The 23,666-nt window shown below is 38.2% G+C and overlaps 1 protein-coding gene across 1 annotated transcript in view; it reads right to left on the bottom strand.

Annotated features, from left to right (window-relative positions):
• The window catches only part of lbr (lamin B receptor), a 71,757-nt gene that overhangs the window by 40,248 nt on the left and 7,843 nt on the right, over positions 1-23,666 (bottom strand). The window contains exons 2-4 of the mRNA XM_048250342.1: positions 19,398-19,565; positions 19,111-19,299; positions 12,250-12,306 (exon numbers count right to left, since the gene is read on the bottom strand). Of these exons, the coding sequence (XP_048106299.1) occupies positions 12,250-12,306; positions 19,111-19,299; positions 19,398-19,559 (408 nt within the window). The 5' untranslated portion in view covers positions 19,560-19,565. The remainder of the gene's footprint in view (positions 1-12,249; positions 12,307-19,110; positions 19,300-19,397; positions 19,566-23,666) is intronic.

The raw sequence follows: 23,666 nt of genomic DNA, 5'->3' as shown, positions 1-23,666 counted from the left end.
CATAATATGTGTGTGTGTGGCACTTACAATGACCAGAATAAATCCTTATGTCCTATAACTCAGGATGAAAATGCATCATCACGTTTCCTGCTCGCTTCTCCAGAAATATTGCAAATAGTTGATGACTTCTGGAGTACTTCACAGAAGTTGAACGCAGAAAAGCGAATCCACTACCAACTACAACCAGCTTACAAGGAGCGCATATTCAGGAATGTTCAGAAGTTCTGTGATGGAATCCTCACACATTTTGAAAAGCCATTCTCTGGGAGTAATGAGCGACTTAGGTGCCATTTACACGACGCCGGTTTTTGTGAAACCGGTGAGGTTTCGTTAACGGTTACGCTTTGCGTGTACACGACGCCGGCAGTTTAGGAGACTGAAACCGATAGTTTTTTGAAACCAGCTTCTGAAGTGGGAATTTTTGAAACCACCGGCTAACTTTCACCGTGTAGACGCCTGTAGGTGCAAAGTCGGCAATTTTATGACCACATAGCCCCACCTCTCAACTCAGCCACGGCACTCGACCTGACACGCTGCTTTTTAAAACAAACCAAACCATTTATTTATCATATTAAAATGTTTTTCTTTCCTCCGTCATGATTTATGTGCACAATGTAGCCCATCAGCCTTTAGTGGCTAAGTTAGAAGAACACGTTTGCTTAACTTAGTTAAACATTAGCCTACTGCATGTTAGTGTTTTCTCCAGTGGTCCTCAGACCTAATGCAATGTGTAGGCTAAGCATTTGAAATTCCACATAGCAGTCACATACCTTGAAAATGAACTTTATTATGACCGCCGCAGTTTTTCCTAAATAACTACCTGAACCGTGGCACTGAGGATGAAGAATCTTTTATGGTATGTTGGTCTCAAGGGCCCACATCAATCTGGCCCATAATCACTCATTTGTGATTTGCACCCCGGTAAAAAATGAAAATGCAATATTATTCTGCTTTAATCGCCCCTATCTTCAGTTAAGATGTTCAGAACTGCACCAAATTTTATGTGTATGATTGACCTGGCATTCTCTGGGGGTATGCCAAGTTTCGTGGAATTTCATCCATGGGGAGGGTCTAAAAAAAATGAGGTTATGTGTACATTTAGTGACTGTACACACATTGGCCTGTAGATGGCGGTGCACACATATACACATGCACACACACACACACAGGCACCCACATACTATCGGTATTAGAACGGCCGATACATAATTACAAGTTCAGTAGGATTAAAAGAAAGCCAAAATAAATAAAATCATCATCATCATCATCATCATCATCATGGCTGCATTTTCAGTATTGGCGATAAGTAGTCGTTTGTCCACTAGATGGCGCAGTGAGACGTAATTTTGTTGGAAGTTAAAAGTGGGTTGCAAAAACAATGGACACTTCATACAATGAGTGTAGTTTACCACAGAGAACGTCTAATAAGGATAGGATGATGTTCACATGAAATGTAATTTCCATTTCTTCTTGAAGCCGAAATAAATCTGAGGATGTTTATCGGACATGCTTGGTTTTTACTGCAGGTACGTTAATCTTATAATATCAATAAGGACCTAGGTAATGTTACCGTTAGCGTTGGTTGAGTGATGGAGGCCAATTTGATTGATTAAATTTGTAGAAAACTATAAATGTGGTTATACCAAGCAAATTGATAGCAGCACTGTAATTGTATCTTTTGACTGTCATTTGTTGCACGTGCTACAAAAATAATTCTGTGCGATGGAAGATTTACCAACGTTACACCGGTCTGATACAGTTTTGCCTATACATGCGTGAGACCGAGACGCCTGTTTATTTTGTTTTAAGTGCGTGCAGGGTGTGAGAGGGGAATCAATGTGCTTTGATTCCAGCTTGGTAGTTGTAGTCTGTGAAATTAAAAAGCACGTGTGTGTGAAGTATCCAATGACACCTTCATTTCATTATGGCTGCTTTAGCAACACACCTTAAGCTACTGTGTAGTGCGTCCCATTTAGAAGTGGCTACTTCATTCACGCTTTCCTTGACTCATGGAGCTGCGTGAATTTTATTACAACTATTCGCCACGATGTGGCAGTTTAAGTCCGCTTGATACTGTAAGGCGTAAGCCATTGGTTTCCAAAGGAGATTTTATTTGTGTCGCCAGCATAGCCTATTGACAATTTATGTTGTAAATAGGCCTACCTTATAAGCCTACCTGTAGCTTAGGGAAGCTAACAGCTTTCTATTAGGATCTAGTTTGTTAGTTACAGTTTTGTCATAACTCCCTGATGCATTTTTGCATTTAGAATAGCCAGAGCGTGTATATCTCAATCGGAAAATTAAACAATATCGGGTGCCTATGGACTAGGCTGGGTGAACCCAGCCTGATCTGCCCGCTATTTTTTTTTGATTTCTTAAAAGATTGAGCTTGGTCTGATGAAAGCCAGACTAGCCATGGACCTCAGTTACACAATGCAAGGGAACATGAATCAGCCTATATTTGCACACTAACAATAACGGACAAAAGCTCTTCAACTTTGGCCCGTTAAAATGTGTATGAACAGTCTAGCGACGCATTTCATCAAGGCCCATTTGGACATGTCAGTTATTTGCACCACTGGTTAGATGTAAAACAGCATTTCGTTTCAGACTACTGTTACTTAATTTGTGCATTAACAATAACGTTTCAGACTACTGTTACTAAATTTGTGCATTGAGAATAAAGTATTACATGAACTAAAGATGACTAAAATCTTATGTAGAAGAAGAAACATTTACAAAAAATCCATCCATCCAAAAATGACCTTTGTTTGTGATAGCTGTTGAAAACGGCATGGAACTGACAGAGATGTTTTTGTTTATATATATATATATATATATATATATATATATATATATATAAATAAATAAATAAACAAACATTATGCTGATACCTTTTGCTTTTCCCAAATACAATGTAGCCTACAGGTGTAAGTGACATTTCATCAATCCAGTTGCAATGGATGAACTGTGATTAACTGCCCTACTTGTGATTGTTTAGAGATTTTAAAGGTTTTATAACAATGCTACATCTTCTTTGGCTATTCTACAATCTATTCACCTTTTCAGCACCAGTAGGCTAGTTTCTGTGGAGCCGCACACACACACTCAGGCATGCCAAACAAGCATACACAAAAGTTTCAAGAGTGGGGGATGGAGTAAAATATGGAGACAAATTGAAGTGTGATTTATTTTCGCGGAACGGATGTACAGGACTGAGCGGCGGTCATATTTTGTACCGCTATGCGATACATCTAGTTAGTTTACCAGTTGAATTGAAAACCGAATTGTCTGTAGTCTCCTTATTTCATGCTTAACAAACTGTTTCAACAATGTTTTCTTCTACGCAATTCACAACGGTCATATTTTGTACCGCTATGCGATACATCTAGTTAGTTTACCAGTTGAATTGAAAACCGAATTGTCTGTAGTCTCCTTATTTCATGCTTAACAAACTGTTTCAACGATGTTTTCTTCTACGCAATTCACGACTGGTCTGGCATATGCACTACAGCACATTTAGCCGGTTACACTTCGTGTAGACATACCCTTAGAAACTTTGTTTCTAATCAAGCGATTCCCCATAGCACAGAGAAGGATTTTTTAGAAAGAGATTCCAAAAGGTGAAGCTGCATACCATGAGTTTGTAACAGCCAGGCTGCTCACCACCTCACAAGGTTCCCTATTGGGATCCTATGAAAAAGTTACAACTTAAGATGTTTGGATCCACTCCCAAGAAGGCACAGGACAAGCACGGGCAAGAATTGACAGAACTTAGTAGAGAATGTGCCTTGCTAACACGCTTTCTTTTAATTATGGAGGTTCGGCCAAATTTGGTTAACATGAGAGAAGTCGGTGAATATGAGCCATCAGCTTACCCCAGGTCCCTGTTTATATCGGATGGCTTAATCTATATTCCAACAGACAAATCAGAACTGATGAATGCAACACAGAGGATGCATAAAGAAGATGCCTCAGTACCAACAGACTTTTCAGTCATTGTCATAGATGGTATGGTTGAATTGCAGGCCTTAAGAAGAGACACTCATTCAAACACTTGTGCAAAGTTGGCAGATCAGTTTGTATCAGTTATCTGCAATAGAGGAAAAGGTTCACATGAACTGAGGGTCTTGTTTGACCGTTACCTTGATAAGTCATTGAAAGATCAGACACGAGCTAAACGCACCAAAGGCTCTGAACCAGTTATCTTCCATATCTCAGATGCTATGGATGTGCAAAACATAACCATGAAGCAGCTCCTATCTCATAAAGAAACAAAGAATAAACTTATTCTGTACCTTCAAGGGAAGTTACTACAAAACTTTGCATCAAGTGGTCAATTGCTTGTTTGTGCAGCTGGCACAGAGGTAAGGTCAAATTTGGCAGATGCATTCCCTGTGGAAATGCAAGAACATAACCATGAAGAGGCAGATACATTGATTCCATTACACTGTCTTTATGCTGCCTCATCACACCCTGGTTGCACAATTCATGTGCACTCGGTGAACACTGACGTTTATGTGCTGCTTGTCTTCATCTACAGCTTTCTTAAACCATGTCACAAGCTGTTTTTCCCCTCCCAGCATGCAAAAACAGCTTGTATCATCAACATTGGTGAAAGTGCTAAAGACCTTGGATCCAATCATGCAAAAGCATTCCCTGCCTTCCATGCATTTACTGGTGCAGATTGGGGTGGAAAGTTTGCCGGAAATAGCAAAAAGAAATGGACACAGCTATTTCTGCTCCTCGATGAGGGAGACCCCATTCTTGAGTCTGCAGGCTTTGGGGTCATCTTTAGATCCAGTATAGATGTGGTGAATTGTTTGGAGAAGTTTGTGTGCATGGCATATGGAACATCAGCAAAAAATGCAGCTACTTTAAAAGACCTCCGGTGGGAGCTGTTTCGAAAAGGAAAAGGAGGGAAAGAGCTTCCACCTTCACCAGCTGCCTTTCATCCTCATGTATCCCGGACAAACTATTTGACTCATGTATGAAAGTCCTGCACTAAAGCAAAGCTCAAGCTGCCTTCTCCTGTAGATCATGGGTGGCACTTGGAGGGAGATTTGTTTGTGCCAGTTTATTGTTTAAATGACCCAGCACCTCGAGAGCTTCTGGCTTTTGTGAAGTGTGGCTGCCTAAAGAGTAAGTGTGAAAAAAATGTGTGTTCCTGTACTCGAAATGGACTGCCATGCACACCAGCCTGCACTCACAGTGTAGACTGTGAAAACCAGGAGGTCAGAAATGATGGGAGTGATGTTGATAAAAAGGGAGGAAGATGAGTGAGTATTAACCCAGTTGTATAAAGGAGAAATTGCCAAGAATACTGAGAATGACTCAGTCCATGATTCTTGTTCTGAAATGTTTTTCTTGTTCTGAAAAGTGTTTCTTGTTCTGAAAGGTTTAGCAGTTCACTTGCATATTTGTAAATACAGTGGGTCCCAGTTAAAAATTGACACTTCATTCACGATCAAGGTGATTCACGCAGCTGGGTGAAATGTAAGTACAACTGCAACCGCTTGGGGGCAGCATAGTCTGCTGTGGCATTCCACGGACGAACCGAACGGCGCATTCGACAGCAAGGGCTGTGATTGGCCGAGTTTTCAGTGCGTTTCTCTGTGTTTTTAGCAGCCCCTGCAACATGCTAGTCCACTGTAGCCTAAGCTTTGTACATAATGTTAAACATAGTTTTGGATTCAGTGGCAAGATTTCTTGATTGTACAGTGCCCGTCTCTCAGTAATGTTTTAAAATGAGAGCTTCGTCAGCTGGCAGTAGGCTACTTTGTCGGTAGTCATGAGAAGTTCGCTTGCTAACAGAACATAAATATGCTGCCCAGAAACCTTGTGAATAGTTCTGATTTTTTTTTACTACACTAACGAGGTTGAAATATAGCCTTTGCCTACAGCATCTCCTTAACAGTAATGTTAACAAAATGACAGCATTCATATGACAAAGGAAAACGAATTCGGTCACTCAAGACTGTGCCACAGCAACCAGTGTAGGCTACATTCCTACCCAATAGGCTACTCGAAGCAGATAGCGTTGTCTGACGGTCGAGTGGGTTAATGCACGTATATCCAGAACAGGTCTGCAACTTTCAGGCAGTTCTGAGTTCGAATCTAGGCAGGAGCAGAGCCATATAAAGGCCTATTGTTATCATTTTTTGCAAGGTGTTGCTCCTGGCAATACTTGTTTATAAGACGTTTGGTGATTAATTGATAGCTGTTTTGGGACACGTTAAACGTTCTTTTATAATGAGCGATAATGGGGAGTAAAACGACTGTTACGCCTGCTGTTACAACTGTAGGCTACAATGATTGCAATACAAAAAAATATGCGTGTTAGTTTAGTTAGTTTTGTGATTTTTGCACTTTTGCCTCATGTGTTTTCAGGTTTGAGGGCTTTTTGGCAAGATAGACCTTGGTATACTCTGCATATGTTATTTCTCCATTATGGAAAATAAAGTCAATTTTCGACACACGCCTGTTATTAGTTCAATAAGAAGTGTTGCTTGTTAAAACATGTGACTAGTGAAACTCAAATGATTTTAGAAATATTTAGCCAAAGCCAAAAAGTGTTAGAGAGAAGGAGAGACGCCGGTGCAGCTCAGATGTCTTCTTAATTTTCTTTATTCTTTAGTAAAAGGTGCAGAACATTATTAAACTTTAAAGACAGAATACGCACGCAGGCACATAACTAGGCTACTTGTTGTTTTCTTTACTTTCGGCTATCTATATATGGTTATCAGCACACAATGTTGGGCTAATTCACTTATGGATATCACAAATTTAAACAACGAAAACAGAAAGGATGGAGACAGCAAAGCTAGAGGAGTTATTCCAGATGGGCAAGAACAAGGTAGGCAATTGGTGTGCTTGTCAGAACGTTAGATTACAGCTGTTTAAAGCCAGACGTCACGGTACGCTAGAACAAAACTAAAGGTAACTTTAGCTATAGGGCTGTATCAATTTGTCCAAATTAATAGGTCATCGTAGACGTTGTTGTTGTATTATTGCATGTGAACATTGTTATGCTATGTAGGCTACTTTTTTTGCAATGCACGGGAAACGGACAAATATTGTACACGCGTGAATTTGTTTTTGCGGGGGTGGGTGTACGTACCATAGCTCACACACACAGTACCTTTCTTAGCCACAGTTAATTTTAGTGGTGATATGTGTTATGGACATTGTTACACATTATTGACTGCAGTTTATTCTCATCAATGTCAGTCCATGAATGCATATTGATCAGTTGTTAACTAATACTGTAGGCCTAGAAGTTGCATTTGAAAATGTTACTGTTGTAGGCTGTTTGTTTTTTATTTCAGCCACACTGTTTTAAAGTGGTTAGGACCATTACACACCAATTTTGAATAAGCCATACTGCAATACCGATTTCATGGTTGCACCATGCACATGTTCGCCGATTATGTGGCCCTCAGTAACCTATAAATTTAATGATGTGGCCCTCTATGAAAATGAGTTTGACACCCCTGCTCTAAAATATCTGTCCTGGCTTGGTTGCACCGGATTGTGGCCAAACGACAGAAGCGCGGAGAACCCTCCTTTGTCTACCAAAAGTGTTACTTTGTGCCCAAGGCTCCCCACTGCTTGTGAAAGAAGGGGGTGGGGGAGGGGGACTTAACGTGAAAAAGCTTAATGTCCCAAAACGGCAAAGTCATAATAGTAGGCTACAGGAAGTGGGGGGAGGGTATGGGATGACCAGAGTCGTCTTCGCTGTGCTATTCAGAAAGCATCTTATTGTCTTTCCAGGCGCAAACAGCTCGTTATAGCCTATCGAGTGCCTTAGCAGATAGGCTCTGCTCTTGGGTTTGGCCTCACAGCGAACTCAACCCTCTTGTTGCTTGCAGTTTTTTAAATAAAGCGATGCAGATTACATTATTTATTTCTGATTTTTTGCAACATCTGCTTGTTAGGCTGGGCTACTGTCAATGTCCTGTACAGGTATATGTTCAACAATTGCTGGTGTAGGCCAACAGGCTATAATCAATTAGGGACTGTTCGTTATTTATTTAAGGGGCTACCGGAGGAGTTTTGGGAGCGTTAGTCAAAAAAGACGTGACCCTCCCTCGCCAGCAAGACATTTTTCTATGACTCTCCAAAGTGATTGAGAAAAAACGCATGACCCTCCCCAGTCCCAACAATTTAGGCTATTGATGCCTTCTGTCTACTGGGTCAATTTGAGAGCTTGCATGCTACGACTCCTTCCTTGAAATGCCTTGAAAAGGCTGTCGTTTGCACAATTTCACAAATAATCACTGGGACCGAAACAAACCTGTCAACTTTTCCCGGGTTTATCGCGGAGCTGCAGGGCCGTCGCAAGGGGGTGCGAGGCCCTGTACGAACTTGACAGATGCATGAACTTACGTGCATGAAATCATGCGATAGCTTACTTTACACATAGCCAAGGCTACCGTCGGTGCATTTTAATAGTAGCTAGTAATACTAGTCTAATAAGCTACACCAGCTTGTCTTTAAGAGGGGAAATTGTATAGCCTATAACATTAGCTGAGTCACATTTTTGGCCATATGGTGGTTATCATAGGCTACATCATGAAACCAAATAGTGTAACAAAGGCGAACACTTTAACAGGGGAAATTAATTGGGCATGAATCATTGTGCTGAACGGTATTTGTCAATGCAGAAACACACACGACATTCAAACTATTGATAAGATGTGCACTATGGAAATTGGTCTGTAGGCTAACAATGTACTTGTACAGGTAAATGTTCAACAATTGCTGTACAGGCTATAATCAATTAGCTAAATAATTTGTCAAGCTGTTTAAATTCATGCTACATTCAAACGCAAAAGGTGCTTTGATATCTTTTTCGTTTGAGCGCCGGACAAAGCAGGCATGCTGCGGTTGCAATGAATGAGGATAATTGGTTTTATCTGCGGATTTATTTTTTGCATTATTTTGAATATGACTTGCTCCAGTCTCAACAGCACTTTCCACACGCATCTAAGTTCTAACACATATCCCCTCTCGCTTTCTCTCTCTCTCCATCCCTGCACACGGTGCTTTCTTAAAGGAGCTGCACCATCTTACATCTACATTGCATCTACATTTTCATATTATAATGTTTTGTCAAGTGTAAGCTTAAACTACCGTGATCAATTTAAGTTCCCGTGCCCCCGCTGAAAGTCTCATGCGCTTATCGTTACACTATCAAATCTATAAGTAACCGTGACAAATAGGGTATAAGATATATAAACTCACGCTATTGTATTATCATATATGTTTGGTAATGGCTCAGCTCTCTGAGCTGATTGTTCTACTGACTTGGAAAATGCATCATGGAAGCAGTAAGTCAAGTCGTATCAAAAATAGTAGTGGCAGAACTCCAAAGTGACACCTTGTGGTTGTTTGTGTCAACTGCAGTTTGTGCCATTTCTGCTGAGAAAATGGGGTGCGTGATTCCTGAAGGAACCCGTCCAAACTTAACTGGGACCCACTGTAGTTAATTTAGTTTGGAAGATGTTCTGTTATTTAGAGTGAAGTAAGTTATGTATAGATTACAAACCAGCATGTATTCAGGAAAGTTCTTTGTAATCACAGTTAACCAAAAGTGTTAACGTTTATACATGAGATCCTTGGGTGTCTCTGGTCTTGTGAATTAGACTAAGATAGACATGAGAGAACCCAGAAAAAGTTCTGAAGGCAGACCTGAACCTGACTTCATCCAATGTTAACTATCCAATGTTCAGACGTCTGTAATTGAAATGTATGCAAATTAGTGCATAATTAATTAGATATTGTTATATTACAACCATAAACATATATTTTTCAGAAAATTTGTAATGCAAAAAACACAAGACACCGTACTAAAACAAAGTCATCAACATCCTAATCACTGTGAGGAATGAAGTTGTTATTAGTGTTGTCACGATACCAGAATTATGACTTCGATACGATACCTGCCATAAATATCATGATGCTCGATACTGAAACGATACTACAGCGAAATCCTAAGATATCTGGAAAAGAAAGGACTCATACCTCCTCCAAGTGTATCGAGTCATTTGTGTTGAATTTGGTGCACTTTTGTAGTGTGCAGGTCAATTCTGGGTTCTAAACTTCATATATAATTATTATTTTTTATAGTCAGTAAAATAGTAGGCCTACTTTGTATGACTAAGTCCTTTATTGTTTGTTATAGTTCATTTACATTGTGTTTTGGCAATAAAGTAGCTTTGAATAGCCAAACTAGGCTAGATCAAGGTCACTGTTGAAATTACTGTATGCAAATCACTAAATGCTATGCAGAGGGAGCTAATCTTTAGGCCATCTGATGTACAGTATAGTCTACCCTAGGCCTTCCTGATTTCCTTGACAGTTGTGAGGATAGTCTTCTTTGCGCCCAGTGTACAAGTACGACGTTCCAACCACTCAGGTCTTCGTTAGATAGGCCTACACCATTATCTGTTGCAATATATCTGTGTGCATTCCTACATTACGTCTATTTCTTTGATAACATGATTTGCTCACGTAACAATAACCCGCTATTATTATTAGGACTCAACACGCTTTGGTGGTATTATATGCTGTGGGCTTTAATTAGCGCATTTAGGGTAGCCTATCCTACATCTGGGCAATAATTATTGAACAAATTGCAGTCTACATGCCATGACAAATATTACCAATAGTACTGACCGAACATGAAATAGATTGTTTACAAGTTATGGTAATGTTATTCTGGCGTGAACATTGCACTTTCATCACGTTAGCACCCTATGATTATAACTCGTTGTCTCGTCAAAATGATTACTCGTTATGTCACGTCAAAATTCATTGATGAAGGATGGTTCGCTTTATCCCAGAGAACCATACTCGTTTCACTTAGGCTAGACTAAAACAGAAGAGAAGAACTTGGCACTAATCATGTAGTCGTGTTTTCTATATTCGTTAACCTGTCGTTCTTTGAATTTTGGGATATGTCTGCGAGGTGTTTAGCCAAGTTCCATGCGTAGCCTACTGCTTTTAAATGACTGAAACATATTTTACAAACGGGCCTCTGTGTACCTGATGGCTTGCCTTCACTATTCGCGATGTAGGCTATCCGATATAGTTCCAGATTTCACCTTTTGTTTTATCCACAAGGCCGAAGACTGTCGGGAAAGACTATGTTGACATTGCCTGCGCACTCACTGCACTCAGAGCTGCCTGCTTGACACACCCACTTGCCTAGATGCGTGCTTGAGAGCAGCAGTTCACAGACACAGAATGTTATTATTTTAACAAAGTATCGATTCTAAAAACGTCGGAAATCGTATTGTTTTTTGCGTTAAGGCATCGTGATACCTTTTTAGTATCGATACACCGTGCAACACTAGTTGTTATAAGATTCAGATCCTCCTGAGACCACTTACAAGCAAGTATAATATCATTTATAACCTCTTTGATTTGTAAATAATTTGTGAAACAATCTATTATTGTGCCTTTCCTGTTATTGTAGACAAACCACATCTGCAATCAGCTCTGTTTGTACAGCTACCTGTTCAACTCATCAATGTCCAACAATTCTTCAGTAAACTACAATAACTACTCCTGTTTAGGGGTGTCACGATTTCGATTTTAAGTCGATATTGATCGAAATTACATCTCAATCTCAAACTTTGAACTCAAAGGTAGAATCAACGATGTAGTCACACCCCAAATATCACTTCCAGCATGTATATCAAGACGCAAAAAAACACACATGTTAAACTGCAGTGTCAACACTCCTCTAACTTTAGGCTGCAGGTTAAATAAAAAAAACATCAACCAACCGACCAAAATTGAAGCCCCTCTTGCTACTCTGAAATCACCAATATGGAAGTATTTTGTTGTTTATTCACGTCAATTAACACTAACTTACTCAACTTAGCAAGTGAAAAGATTATCTAATTACAGTCCACAATTATGTATAAAAGCACAAAATGAACATTGATAAGTGCATATTCCATGAACACTAACATTGGGTCTCTTCGGAGTGTGCTGAAACAATCAAATTATTATTCTGTGTTGTTTAATTTCACTATGTTGACGTCTCTATGTTTAATGTTTGCTCTGCTTGCAGTTGGAACGGTTTTAAAATAAAAAACGTTTTCAAAATAAAAGCCCCCGAAACAGAAAAGCGTAATAGCGCAAGATCCAAAACAGTTTATACAACTACATCTGCCTAACATTGCTGTTTTAATAATGTAAGAAAATGGTGATGACTTTCAAAACTTGTTAGCTCACCTCATTGGTATCCTCTTTTTCATGCTGGTTGTTGCTATTATTTTCAGTTGGAAGCACCTGAAAGGATTGAATATATTGGCCCAGGCATGAAAATTATGACATTAAGGCTATGAACAACAATGAGGAAACGCATACATTCATAATAAGACGATTGGCCCTCATTGAAAGATGGGCAAATCTTAGAGGTAATCCGGCAATTTTTCCACATAGATCTCAGTTTCTCAAGGTCATAATATTGATACAAGAAAAAAACAAAAAAAACAATCGGTATTACCTAGCTGAAGGTACTCGGTGACCTTGAGAAACAGATCTACAGTGCTGTGCATAAGTTAAGACACCCATGCTAAAGTTGACTAAAAAGAGGAATAAAAAATGCCTTCATTAAAAAAATCCAACCTTTAAGGACACCAATTTTCTTTATGAATGAACCATGCATCATAAATAAATCTTATTCCTTAAAATATAGGGGGCATAATTATAACTAATAACTACAACTACTACTAATAACTAATAAGGATCCCTTACGTTAAATTCCCATAGAGGCAGGCACATTTCTATTTTTAAAGGCCAGTTATTTCATGGATCCAGGATACTATGCATCCTTATAAAGTTCCCTTGGCCTTTGGAATTAAAATAGCCCCATCCTTCACCATACCTAGATAACCTAATAGCTGGTTTGATTTGCATTGAGAGATGATCTTGAAGTGCCAGATGAAAGTACCATATGCCAATCTATTAGTATGGTGAAGGGTATGTGACGATGTGGGGCTATTTTAATTAAAGGTTGGATTTTCTCATGTTTTTAGTCAACTATAGTTATAGTGTTAATTTTGTCACCTATTTTTTATTTAGTCTTAGTCTTGTGACAAAATGTCCTTTTTAGTCAGTCATACTTAGTCAAGTCTTAGTCGACTAAAAGTCTCGTCATTTTAGTCTAGTTTTAGTCAAAAGAAAATTAAAAGGTATCCTAGTCAAGTTTTAGTCAAAACATTTTAGTCTTTTTTTTTTTTAATAACAAATTATTTCTTATTACCATTTCAGTCAAATAGTGTTTCACACATCTCAATTTTCCAACAATAGTGTGTGTCCACAGGGCTACTCGTCTGTTATAATTATTTATTCTGATTTTTTGTCAGTCAGTATGTCTACATGCACAGGTAAGTCGAGCTACAGTTATAGCTCGGTTGGGATTTGACCACAGACAGTAAAAGATTTGACTGGACCAAGACCAGTGTCATGATCATAAAGCCAAGTATTAATGTTTTACTCCGCCACGCTAGATGCCGTTATGAACCCAAACGCAACACATTCCCCAAACTTTCCATCTAACTTGCTAGCTAACTTGCTAGCGAACTTTCCATATTAGCTTACTTGCTAGCAAACTTTGCATCATCAGTGTAACTAGTTAAATAGTTGACATTGTTTGCTGAACATTTTCGTATGGACATTGTGGGGGATGTTAATTCGTGTAGGAGAGAAGCTTTAACTTATATCTTAAATAATCTTTAACCTTAAACAATCTCCTGTGTTCTTGTTCCATGTAGTTTCGTATTGCAGCCACAGGGTTGTGGCAGCTGCACATAGACTAACCTACAGGGAAGCTGCTGGCTGCGCATAAACTCATTCGGAATATTTTGAAAACGTAACGAAAATGAAGAGATTTTATCTTAATTTTTAAGATTTTTCATGCAAAACATTTTAGTCTCGTCTTTTTTCGTCAACAATAATGCATTTTAAGATAGTCTTAGTCAGTGTTTCATGATATTAGTGCAGTCTCGTCTAGGTCATGGAAAAAAAGGTCGTTGACGAACATATTTCCTCTCGTTTGACAAAATTAACACTACTTTAGCATGGGTGTCTTAACTTCTGCACAGCACTGTATGTGACAAATCCTCTGCCCATCTTTCAAATTAGGGCTTTACATGTAAAAGTGAAACTCCATTGTTCCAGGGTTCCTTTGTGTTCACATGGCAACATTTATACCAGAGCAAATGATAACAAACCCACGTGATACTAAATTTTGGAATTAAACTGTTCCCTGATTGGTCACATTTGACAGCTGAAGACACCATCACCGAAAACTCACCGAACACTTAACCTCATATTTAACTTGAGAGCTCCATATGTGTGTGTCCAAGATTCTCCCACTCTCTCCCGTTTTGGCGTACTAACGCAGATAAAGTTAGCCTAAAAGACATTCTCTTGAAATTCAAAACATAGGCAAGCTAGATATCTACTCTGTTAAAAGTGGAATAAACTTGTAGCCTAATGTGTCGGCCTACAGAAATGTAAGCACCAGCGAGTTTTTCTGCTACAACGGGCCGATTGCTTTCTTACTACAAACACACCCAGACCTGCAAACTCAGAAGGGCTGAAAAAGGTGACATATTTCCAAGACCCGACATTTACATTACACGCACATAGGTAGACCTGCGACTTGCGAAGCATTCATAATCAATATTGATAATCATCATATTATAATAAACGTTACATGTTGATAAGTAGACCTGTGACCTGCGAAGGATTTAATAATGAATATTGAATAATATCATATTATATTATAATAAACATGCAGTAAGCAGAATTTAAGTATGGCTGCATTTGACACTTTTACATATTAAAATGACATAGTCCTAACAGTAGACCTACCAGCTGTTTTGAGTTAAGGCCATGTTTAGCCTAATTGAATAACCGGATGATGGAGAAGATATTTTCAGACCTGCCATCCTTGAAGAAATTTCGTAAGTGGGTAGATGACAAATAGCAGAATTCAGACTGTCCATGTGTCACACACTTATAAAAGATGGCAATTGTTAAGAATTTATATGGAAATGTTGTAGGTCTGGTAGGTTCAAGTTCTGTCATATTAAATTTATTGGATTTGTATTTCACTTTTGACTTAAAATAATCCTCCAAACATAAAAAATGTCATATGGTGTGACTGTCCACCATGTGTGCGAACTTCCTAAAAAGAGTGTTTATCAAATAAAAAGTATAATTACTTTAAAGTTTTACCATGCATATAAAATAATTGGATGTTTTTTACAACCACAAAAAGTTTTGATGTTTATGCATGCTGTCCAACTAAGTTATAATCAAATATATTTTGTCCATAAAATGTTCGTCATATGGCGTGACACTATATTGTATATTTTGACTGGGCATTCATTTGGACATTATTATTGTGAAGAGGACCCTGCTTAATCAGGAAGTAACAATAGAATGTCAGGAGTAATTGGCATGGTCAAGAGGTGAGTTCTGCTTTTTAGATTTTTATATAAAAAGCTTTGAATTGGACATCATCAATCGTGGCCAAATTTTAGTGTCTTATGGTGTGACATCATTTGCCTAAAAAGTAGCTATTTTCCACAAATATTCTTCATGAATTCTTAAAAAGCACTGCTGCCATGTGGTCAGTTGCATGCTAAATAATAGTTAGCTGTATTTAACTGTCTAGAAAATTAGCTTAACTGTCAAAATGTCATATAGTGTGACGCTGCATCATATGGTGTGACAGCTTTTTTCAAGTCACACTATATGACATTTCTGTCACACCATATGACCAAATTGCATTTTTAAATAAAAGTTCTTGTAAAAACATGTTTTAAATTCAGATATATGTTTTTTTTGTTAAATCTGTGATAATTGGGGAAAAAATGTATCTGTACAATTCATATTTCTCATAATTTTTCTTTTATGTTACCATGCCATGTAAGTTTAAAAAATAAATACTAAACTTTCATCTATTTTGCTGTTACACGCATACACCATTCATAGAGTGACTTCAAAATTCATTGTTACTGATTTTATTGTCATTAAAAACCCTGTTTTGCTCTGACACATGGTGGAGTGGTGTAGTTCATCATATGGCGTGACACCATGTCATTTGGTGTGACATTAAATAATGTCACAAAAAAGACTTTATAATTGAAAATCATTAAAACATCAATAGCACATAAAAGGAAATGGTATCTGCAAGAACCTCAAGAATTTTGAGTGAGTTCTTACAAGAAATATCAGAATTAAGCTAAAATATCTGGTTACACTTAGGAGCATTCTCCACCTTGACAAAATAACTTGTTAAATTTTAGGTTTTTCTTCTAAATATTCATAAGGAAATGTTGCAAATCAAAGCAAACGTGATTAAAATGTACAGTGACATAAATTAAAGTAGAAAAAAGTATCTAATTTTCATTTTATTTCAAATTATTTTCACGTCACACCATATGACAATTTTAGGCACTAACATGACAAATTGACATATAAATATATATTTCACTTTTTTTTTTTGGAAAAAAAAATGTATATTAGTTAAGTTTAGAGATACAGCAACACATATAAACACTTTTTAGGGATGATATTTGAAGTTTTTTTAAATTCCTTTTTTTCAGGCTTATTTGTCATCCACCCACGTACTACCTCAAACCAGGGGGAAAAAAAACATTGCTCACATTGGCCTTCGTGTATGCAGCCAAAAACAGACCAAACAACAGTACCCTCCCGAATTATTGGCACCTCTGCTAAAGTTGACTAAAAACCGGTATAAAAAAATAATCTGTTGGTGATTTATTGTAATCTCACAATGAAAAACATTAGGATCCAATCTTGAAGGGAAGCAAATTTATTTTGAGAAAAAGGAAAATCTCAAAGAAATACATATTTTTAACAAAAACACGTCGCTCACAATTATTCTTAATGAATTTTTTGCCTCTCTTACCATCCTCCATACTGTACGTGGGGGCAAGATAACCATGGGTCCTTGTCCTAGCATGTTTGTCACATTTCCAGATAATTAGAACCTTTTAATTATTGTTTTAACTGTAAATATAGGCATTTTCAACAAAGTACCTAGTTGTCATAGCCATTCTCTGACTTACAAATGTCAACACACTTTCTTTTTATTTAAAATTTAGTGTCTCTTGTCTTTCCGATGTTAAAAAGTGACTAAAAGATTTATATGTCTATTCTCTGGTCTCTATTCTAGCATGTCTGGTTTATTAGTACCTATTTTCAATCCATTATTATTTGATATTTCTTTTGTAAAGAAATACATCTACTACTCATGTTATGTTGGTGTCTTTCTGCTCCTCTCGGGTCTACTGAGGCGGCAATGATCACATATTCCAACTAAAGGGGCAGGTCTCAGCAATAGGTGCGCTATGTCAGTCTAGGCCTAGATCTCGCTTGTTTGGGCGCTAATTATCAAGAATTATGATCTATATGCTACACAGAAAACAAACATATTAAACACCCATCACTGAGCAGGTCAAAATATTTTGCTAGGTCCACTTTCAGATTTGTTGCAAATAGCTACATTTGGCCTTGGAAAGGTCAAAAGTTTATATTTCATATTTTGCACGTCTCGTTTTTAAACAATGCACCATGGGATGTGGCAATTCATAACATAGGGAGTGGTCTGACGCATTGTCTAAAAATCGCTATCTTACACTATCTAAAACGCATTACGCCACTGACCAAGAGAAACCTGGTCAGAAGTCCATGGCGAGTTGTTATATGTTATTTTTTAAGGAGTGCATGGGCTTTTCTCAATACAAAGTACAAAGAACGGTCTCCAGTTCTTGAAAGTTCGAACTTGAAAAGTTAAGATTGTGAGTCCAGACTCTGGAGAACGCGAGGACACAGGACGCTCAATTTGCATTGGTCTACCCAGTATTTCTGACATTTACAATAAAATATATAATTCACCAGCTTGTTTAAGTTTGTTTCTCATTGATTTTTTAAAATTAAATATTAATAACAATATATTCACTTGCCGATGGCGGGAACAACGTTTGAAGTTCGCAGTTTAAGTGACAGTTATGATTAACGTTAGTTGTGAAGCCTGTAGCCTACCTTTTATAGCCTAAACATGGATCGGATTGTAGCAGCAATTATGATCAGTAGGCCTATTATGTATCAATGCTGCTGTCTCTTATGTGAGTGTCACGGCTAAGCTGACGTAATGCATTGTGGAATCTTCAAGCCACCAAGTCACCACCCGATGCATCCTTGAAAACACCAACGATTCGAGAACACTTCCGGGAATGTTATGCGTTCTTGAATAAATGCGAACTTGTGAATTGGAACAGTACACATTATTACAAATTACACAATTTCAATGGGAAACATAATTAGAATAAAGATATTAAGAAATACATCTCATAATGAGCAGTTATTCACCATCATTTCCAAATTGGTAATGACAAAGGCAAATATAAAGCACAGCTGAGGACGCACCGTCACGAGATGTAAGCAACTCCTCTGCGGGATAACCTGTTTTTTATTCAGTCATTCGAACATTATTGGGGTAAGTATTGCTTTTTCCAGCCTATATTTTCAATGGTAACCCATCTGTGTATAACTTTTGTTGTTGACTGACACAACAGTGAAGTTAGTTTCAGTTTGTCAATGAGTTCAAGTAATAGACGAGTGCAAATGCGTGCAAGCTATGGTTTTAGCAAAGCAAGGTTTAATGGAATAACTGTTCCATACGGTCTCGCGTGATTCCTTCAAATGCCCGCTGACTATGAAAATACCGATGAGCATTTTAAAATTGCGCCACGCGCTGTTATGCCATTCTCATCGGTTTAAATGATGTTACACCCAAAACACACCCATGATTGTTTAAGAAACCTAAGAACGCATTGTTGCGTCAGCCGCCTGATGTCTGATAACGAAAAACACCCCCAATGTGGACTGGACATCCCACTAAATTTAAATAAGCTTTTGAAAAGTGACCATGCATTTTAGACGGCCACGATAGGGCCCTGTGAGTGGCGAGCACAATTGATTAAATTTTAATGACCACATTTAGTAAAGATACCATACATTCACTTTAATTAAATGCTTTGAATATCTTACCACAGGGGTGAGTCGGACTTCCAACACCTCCTTCAGTTTGTCTATTTTCCCCTCAGTGGTGCGTGAAGAGGTACGAGATGAGGACCGGCGTGAAGTTCTGGCTGGTGAGCGAGAGCGGCTACGACGCCGCGCTGGAGAGCGAGAGCGAGAGCGAGAGCGTCCAGATATCTGCCGGAACGAGGCGTAGCTCTACACAACAGATAAAGTAAATCAATTACTCACAATTACATTAAATACATTTTGTTTTTGATCCTGACAGTAGGTCATGAAAGCTCGGTTCATCATACCTTGATATCACTCTCCTTCAGCTCCAACTCTGTGCCATCTTTGTAGATGACTGTGTACAGCTGAGTATCTGTGTCATGGCTCAGTACTTTCACCTCATAGTAGAGACTACTGCCAGGCCAACGACCCATCACAGTGTCCCCACTCTGAAATTTGCTTGGCATCCTTACCTGTTAGGTCAAAGACAAAGTGGTTATCTATCCATCAATCAATCAATCAATCCCTGAAGACTACATCAGAATGTATCCTATGCCATTCACATTTTCTGATAGGGCTGCACCATGAGTAGGTTATGGGTACGCAGGCGAGTCATGCTTCTCCGTTTTTCTTTTTTGTTTAGTGTTTTATATTTTTCATAGGCCTATTTTTTTATGTAATCTTGTGTTCCATTTTTGTATCAGGTCATGTTCACAAATATTTTCATCATTGATGGATTTTTTTTTGTGTTTGTGTGAAATGAAGAAATAATTTTTCATTTAATTATTTTCCAAAGATTCCAAAAATAATTCACTGGAAATGCATGGATTCCAGTTTCTTCCAGTAGCAGCAACTGGAATCCATGCATTTCCACAGAATTATTTTTGGAATCTGATCCCTTATCATACCTGTTCATTCTTCCTCGTAAACTACCAGTGCTTTTTCAAAGTTCTCAATGTCTTGTTTTAAATGTCAGGGCCCTCGGAATTCTACCAATGAAGTGTGGAGATCCAACTGATGCATGCTAAAGCCAGTAAGTTCCTTAATGTGTTGGACAGTTTAGAGCAGTGGTCTCCAACACGGTGCCCGCGGGCTACGGCTATGAGGCGCCCCCAGCGCACCTTCTAAAAATAGCCAACAGGTCGCCTGCAGATCACGCTCTAAAAACACGCTCCATTGTGAAGTTTTCAATAGATATTTAAGTCTAGACCAGAACCATTTTAAGAATGTATGTAGCCATACATCTGTAACATTAAATTAATATTGGTGATACCTTACAAATTGTAGCTGCGTTACATTTTAGCCTCTGGCTCCAAATCCGTTTCCCATTCAATCTTTAAACAACAACGGAAGCGGAGCGCATACACGCTGCTCGCATACATAGACAGTAAAGGGGGAAAAAACTTGCTCGTCTGGTGTAGCCAATGGAAACATATCTTTGCAAAAGTTCTGTGGCCATTCCATGTTAAATCAGATCACGGTTCTTGCATGATTGTTCAAGGACTGAAAAACAATTGCTTTAGCTCACAGGCCTTTTCTCCTCCGTAGGCTACTGCCGTTTAATAGCGCTGAAAATTTTGTGGCATGCATGACTGAGCAGAACTGTGCATGACCTTTTTTGTCAGATCATGGAGAGATTTCAGGTGTGCAATAACTTTAAAAGGAGTTTTCATATGTTGGGGTGGTATGGGCGATTACTATTGAAATGTTAAAACCGAATTGTCCACTGAAATCAGGACTTAAACAACCCCTGAATTCATAATGGTGGGTGGGTATAAATTGGGTACAAATTGTAACCCAAATTATTAATTGCACAAAAATATTGTTTTTTTGTTAAAAAAAAATTGGATTAGATTCCCCATGCAAACTTTGAAATGAACAAACTGAACAAAAATGTTGGTAGTGTTGCATAGGCTATTGATATTAAAGTTGAAAATACAGTTGCTTAATATATAAAGACTTATAGACCTACACAATATTGATCATTTAAAAGTAAAAATCACATAGGCCTATTATTTAGGAGGACTACCCTCGCAAAAAAGGGGTGAGGGCATGTTTGTTTCGAAATCATATGATTTCGGGTCTTCAGGTAGCACTCATACCCAAAAAGGTTGGAGACCCCTGGTTTAGAGCTAAAGCAGCATGTTACAGGACCCACCCACAACCTTGGCAACACCCTTGATCTAGTCATTTCTAGAGGGATAGAAGTCACAGACTTATCAGTAAATGATATAAATATGTCTGATCATTATTGTGTATCTTTTAATATAGTACTACATACTCCAAAATTCATCCCGAAATTGCAATCAAATCGCTGACTCTTGGACATTAGAGCAGAACAGCAGTTCATAGCTCTTATAGACTCCATAAATTTAGATATTTTACATCATCCCATTGATCAAATGGTAGAGGCTCTCAATCGTGAATTAGGCTCTGCTTGACAGAGTGGCACCCTTAAAAACTAAAAAAAGGCCCTGTAGCAAACTGACACCTTGGATGAACGAAAATATCCATGATCTAAAAAGATCATGTAGAAAAGCTGAGAACATGGAGAAAAACTAAGTTACAGGTTCACCGTGCCATTCTAAAAGAAAAATAGCAAATTATAATAGAGCTATTCGAATGAGAGAAGGAACCACTTCTCTAAGGTAATTGCTGAAAACAGTGGAAACTCTAGGGTGTTGTTCTCTACCATTGATAGGCTATTGCATCAAACACCTTTTGATACACTCAGTCAGGCATCCTCTCTAAGATGCGAAGAATTTGCAGACTTCTTCAAAAACAAAGTCATTTATATAAGGGAGGCTATTGGTAACACAAGTAATATGTTTGATAGTACACCCAAAAACAGCCCCCCAAAATTAAGGTTCTTTAGCACTATTACTCAATCTGAGCTTGGTAAAATTATAACTCAAACCGACTCCTCAACATGAGTTTTGGATCCAATCCCTACTAGATTCCTCAAAAAAGTATATGATAGCTTAGCTCCCTTTATTCTCAAGGTAATAAATACCTCATTAGAAACAGGTATATTTCCAACTGCTTTTAAAACCGCTGTTGTGAAACCTTTACTTAAAAACTCAAATCTTGACCATACCAATCTGAGCAACTACAGGCCTATATCAAATCTACCGTTCATGAGCAAAGTACTTGAAAAAGTCGTTTGTAATCAGTTAAATACCTTCCTCAACGAAAACAGTACCCTTGAAAAATTCCAATCAGGTTTTAGATCAAATCACAGCACAGAAACGGCTCTAGTAAAAATAGTCAATGATCTGACTGGCTACTGACTCAAACAAAGTCTCAATCCTTATTCTTCTGGATTTGAGTGTGGCATTTGACACCATTGATCATAGCATCCTAATTCACCGCCTTGCGAAGTGGGTGGGTCTCTCTGATCATCTCTGAACGTCATAAGTCAGCATAATGTAAACTTCCACAGCTACGCAGATGATACCCAATTGTATATTTCTGTGGAGCCAACTAACCCAGATGGCCTTTGCTCCCTCACTGCATGCCTAACCTCCATTAATCAGTGGATGAGCAAAAATGTTTGGAAACTAAATGATGACAAAACAGAGGTACTTTTGGTTGGACCAAAACTAAAGCGAGATATTGTTCTTAGTAATCTGGGGAACTTGGCGCAACAGGTCAAACCAAAAGTAACAAGCCTCGGTGTCATCTTAGATGCAGAGTTAAGTTTTAAGCCCCATATCAGTAAAGTTACTCAGACAGCCTATTTCCACTTGAGAAACATTGCCCAAGTGCGGCCCTCTTTAACTCAACAAGATGCAGAAAAACAAATTCACGCCTTTATCACTAGCAGGTTAGACTACTGCAATGCACTTTTCACTGGTCTTCCCAAAAAACATCTAAAGAAATTGGCACTCATACAGAACTCTGCGGCTAGACTTTTAACTAAGACCAAGAAGAGAGAACACATCACCCCTGTGTTGGCTGAACTGCACTGGCTCCCTATTTCCTATAGAATTGATTTTAAGGTTATGTTAATTACTTACAAAGCTCTGAATGGCATAGCACCTTCATATATCTCTGAGCTTTTAATATCTTGTCAACCACTTTTGATAAAGCTTTTAGTTAACTCATCTTATCCTGTAGACTACTTTTTCAGATTATTCTACATCTGCTGCTATTGGAGGGCTCCCCCTATTAAGTCAGGTTCTGCTCAAGGTTTCTTCCTGGAATATGGGAGTTTTTCCTTGCCACAGTTGCCATATGGCGTGCTTGTGGGGGGTAAAGGGTTAAGGCTGCCAGTCTTATGACATGTTATTTTCTATATTTTTGATATACAAGGATACAAGGAAGTTTATTGTCACATGCATATAGTTACTGGAAGTAAGAAATGCAGTGAAATTATGTCTGGTGTCAGCCTATTTGTGCATTAATGTTTTATAACATATATAAAAAAATATGTTTGTTTAAAAATATGATATGTTGCTGAGTGGATCATAAACGGCCCCAGCAATGAAGAAAAGAGATTGATAATGACTGACTGACTATTATTGTGTTACATGCTTCAAATGTAAAGCACTTTGAGCTGCATTCTGTGTATG

This window comes from Alosa alosa, chromosome 8 (genome assembly GCF_017589495.1).
Source record: "Alosa alosa isolate M-15738 ecotype Scorff River chromosome 8, AALO_Geno_1.1, whole genome shotgun sequence".
Lineage (NCBI taxonomy): Eukaryota > Metazoa > Chordata > Actinopteri > Clupeiformes > Clupeidae > Alosa > Alosa alosa.
The sequence above is the reverse complement of the archived record's forward strand: the minus strand, read 5'-3'. Positions and strand labels throughout refer to the sequence as shown.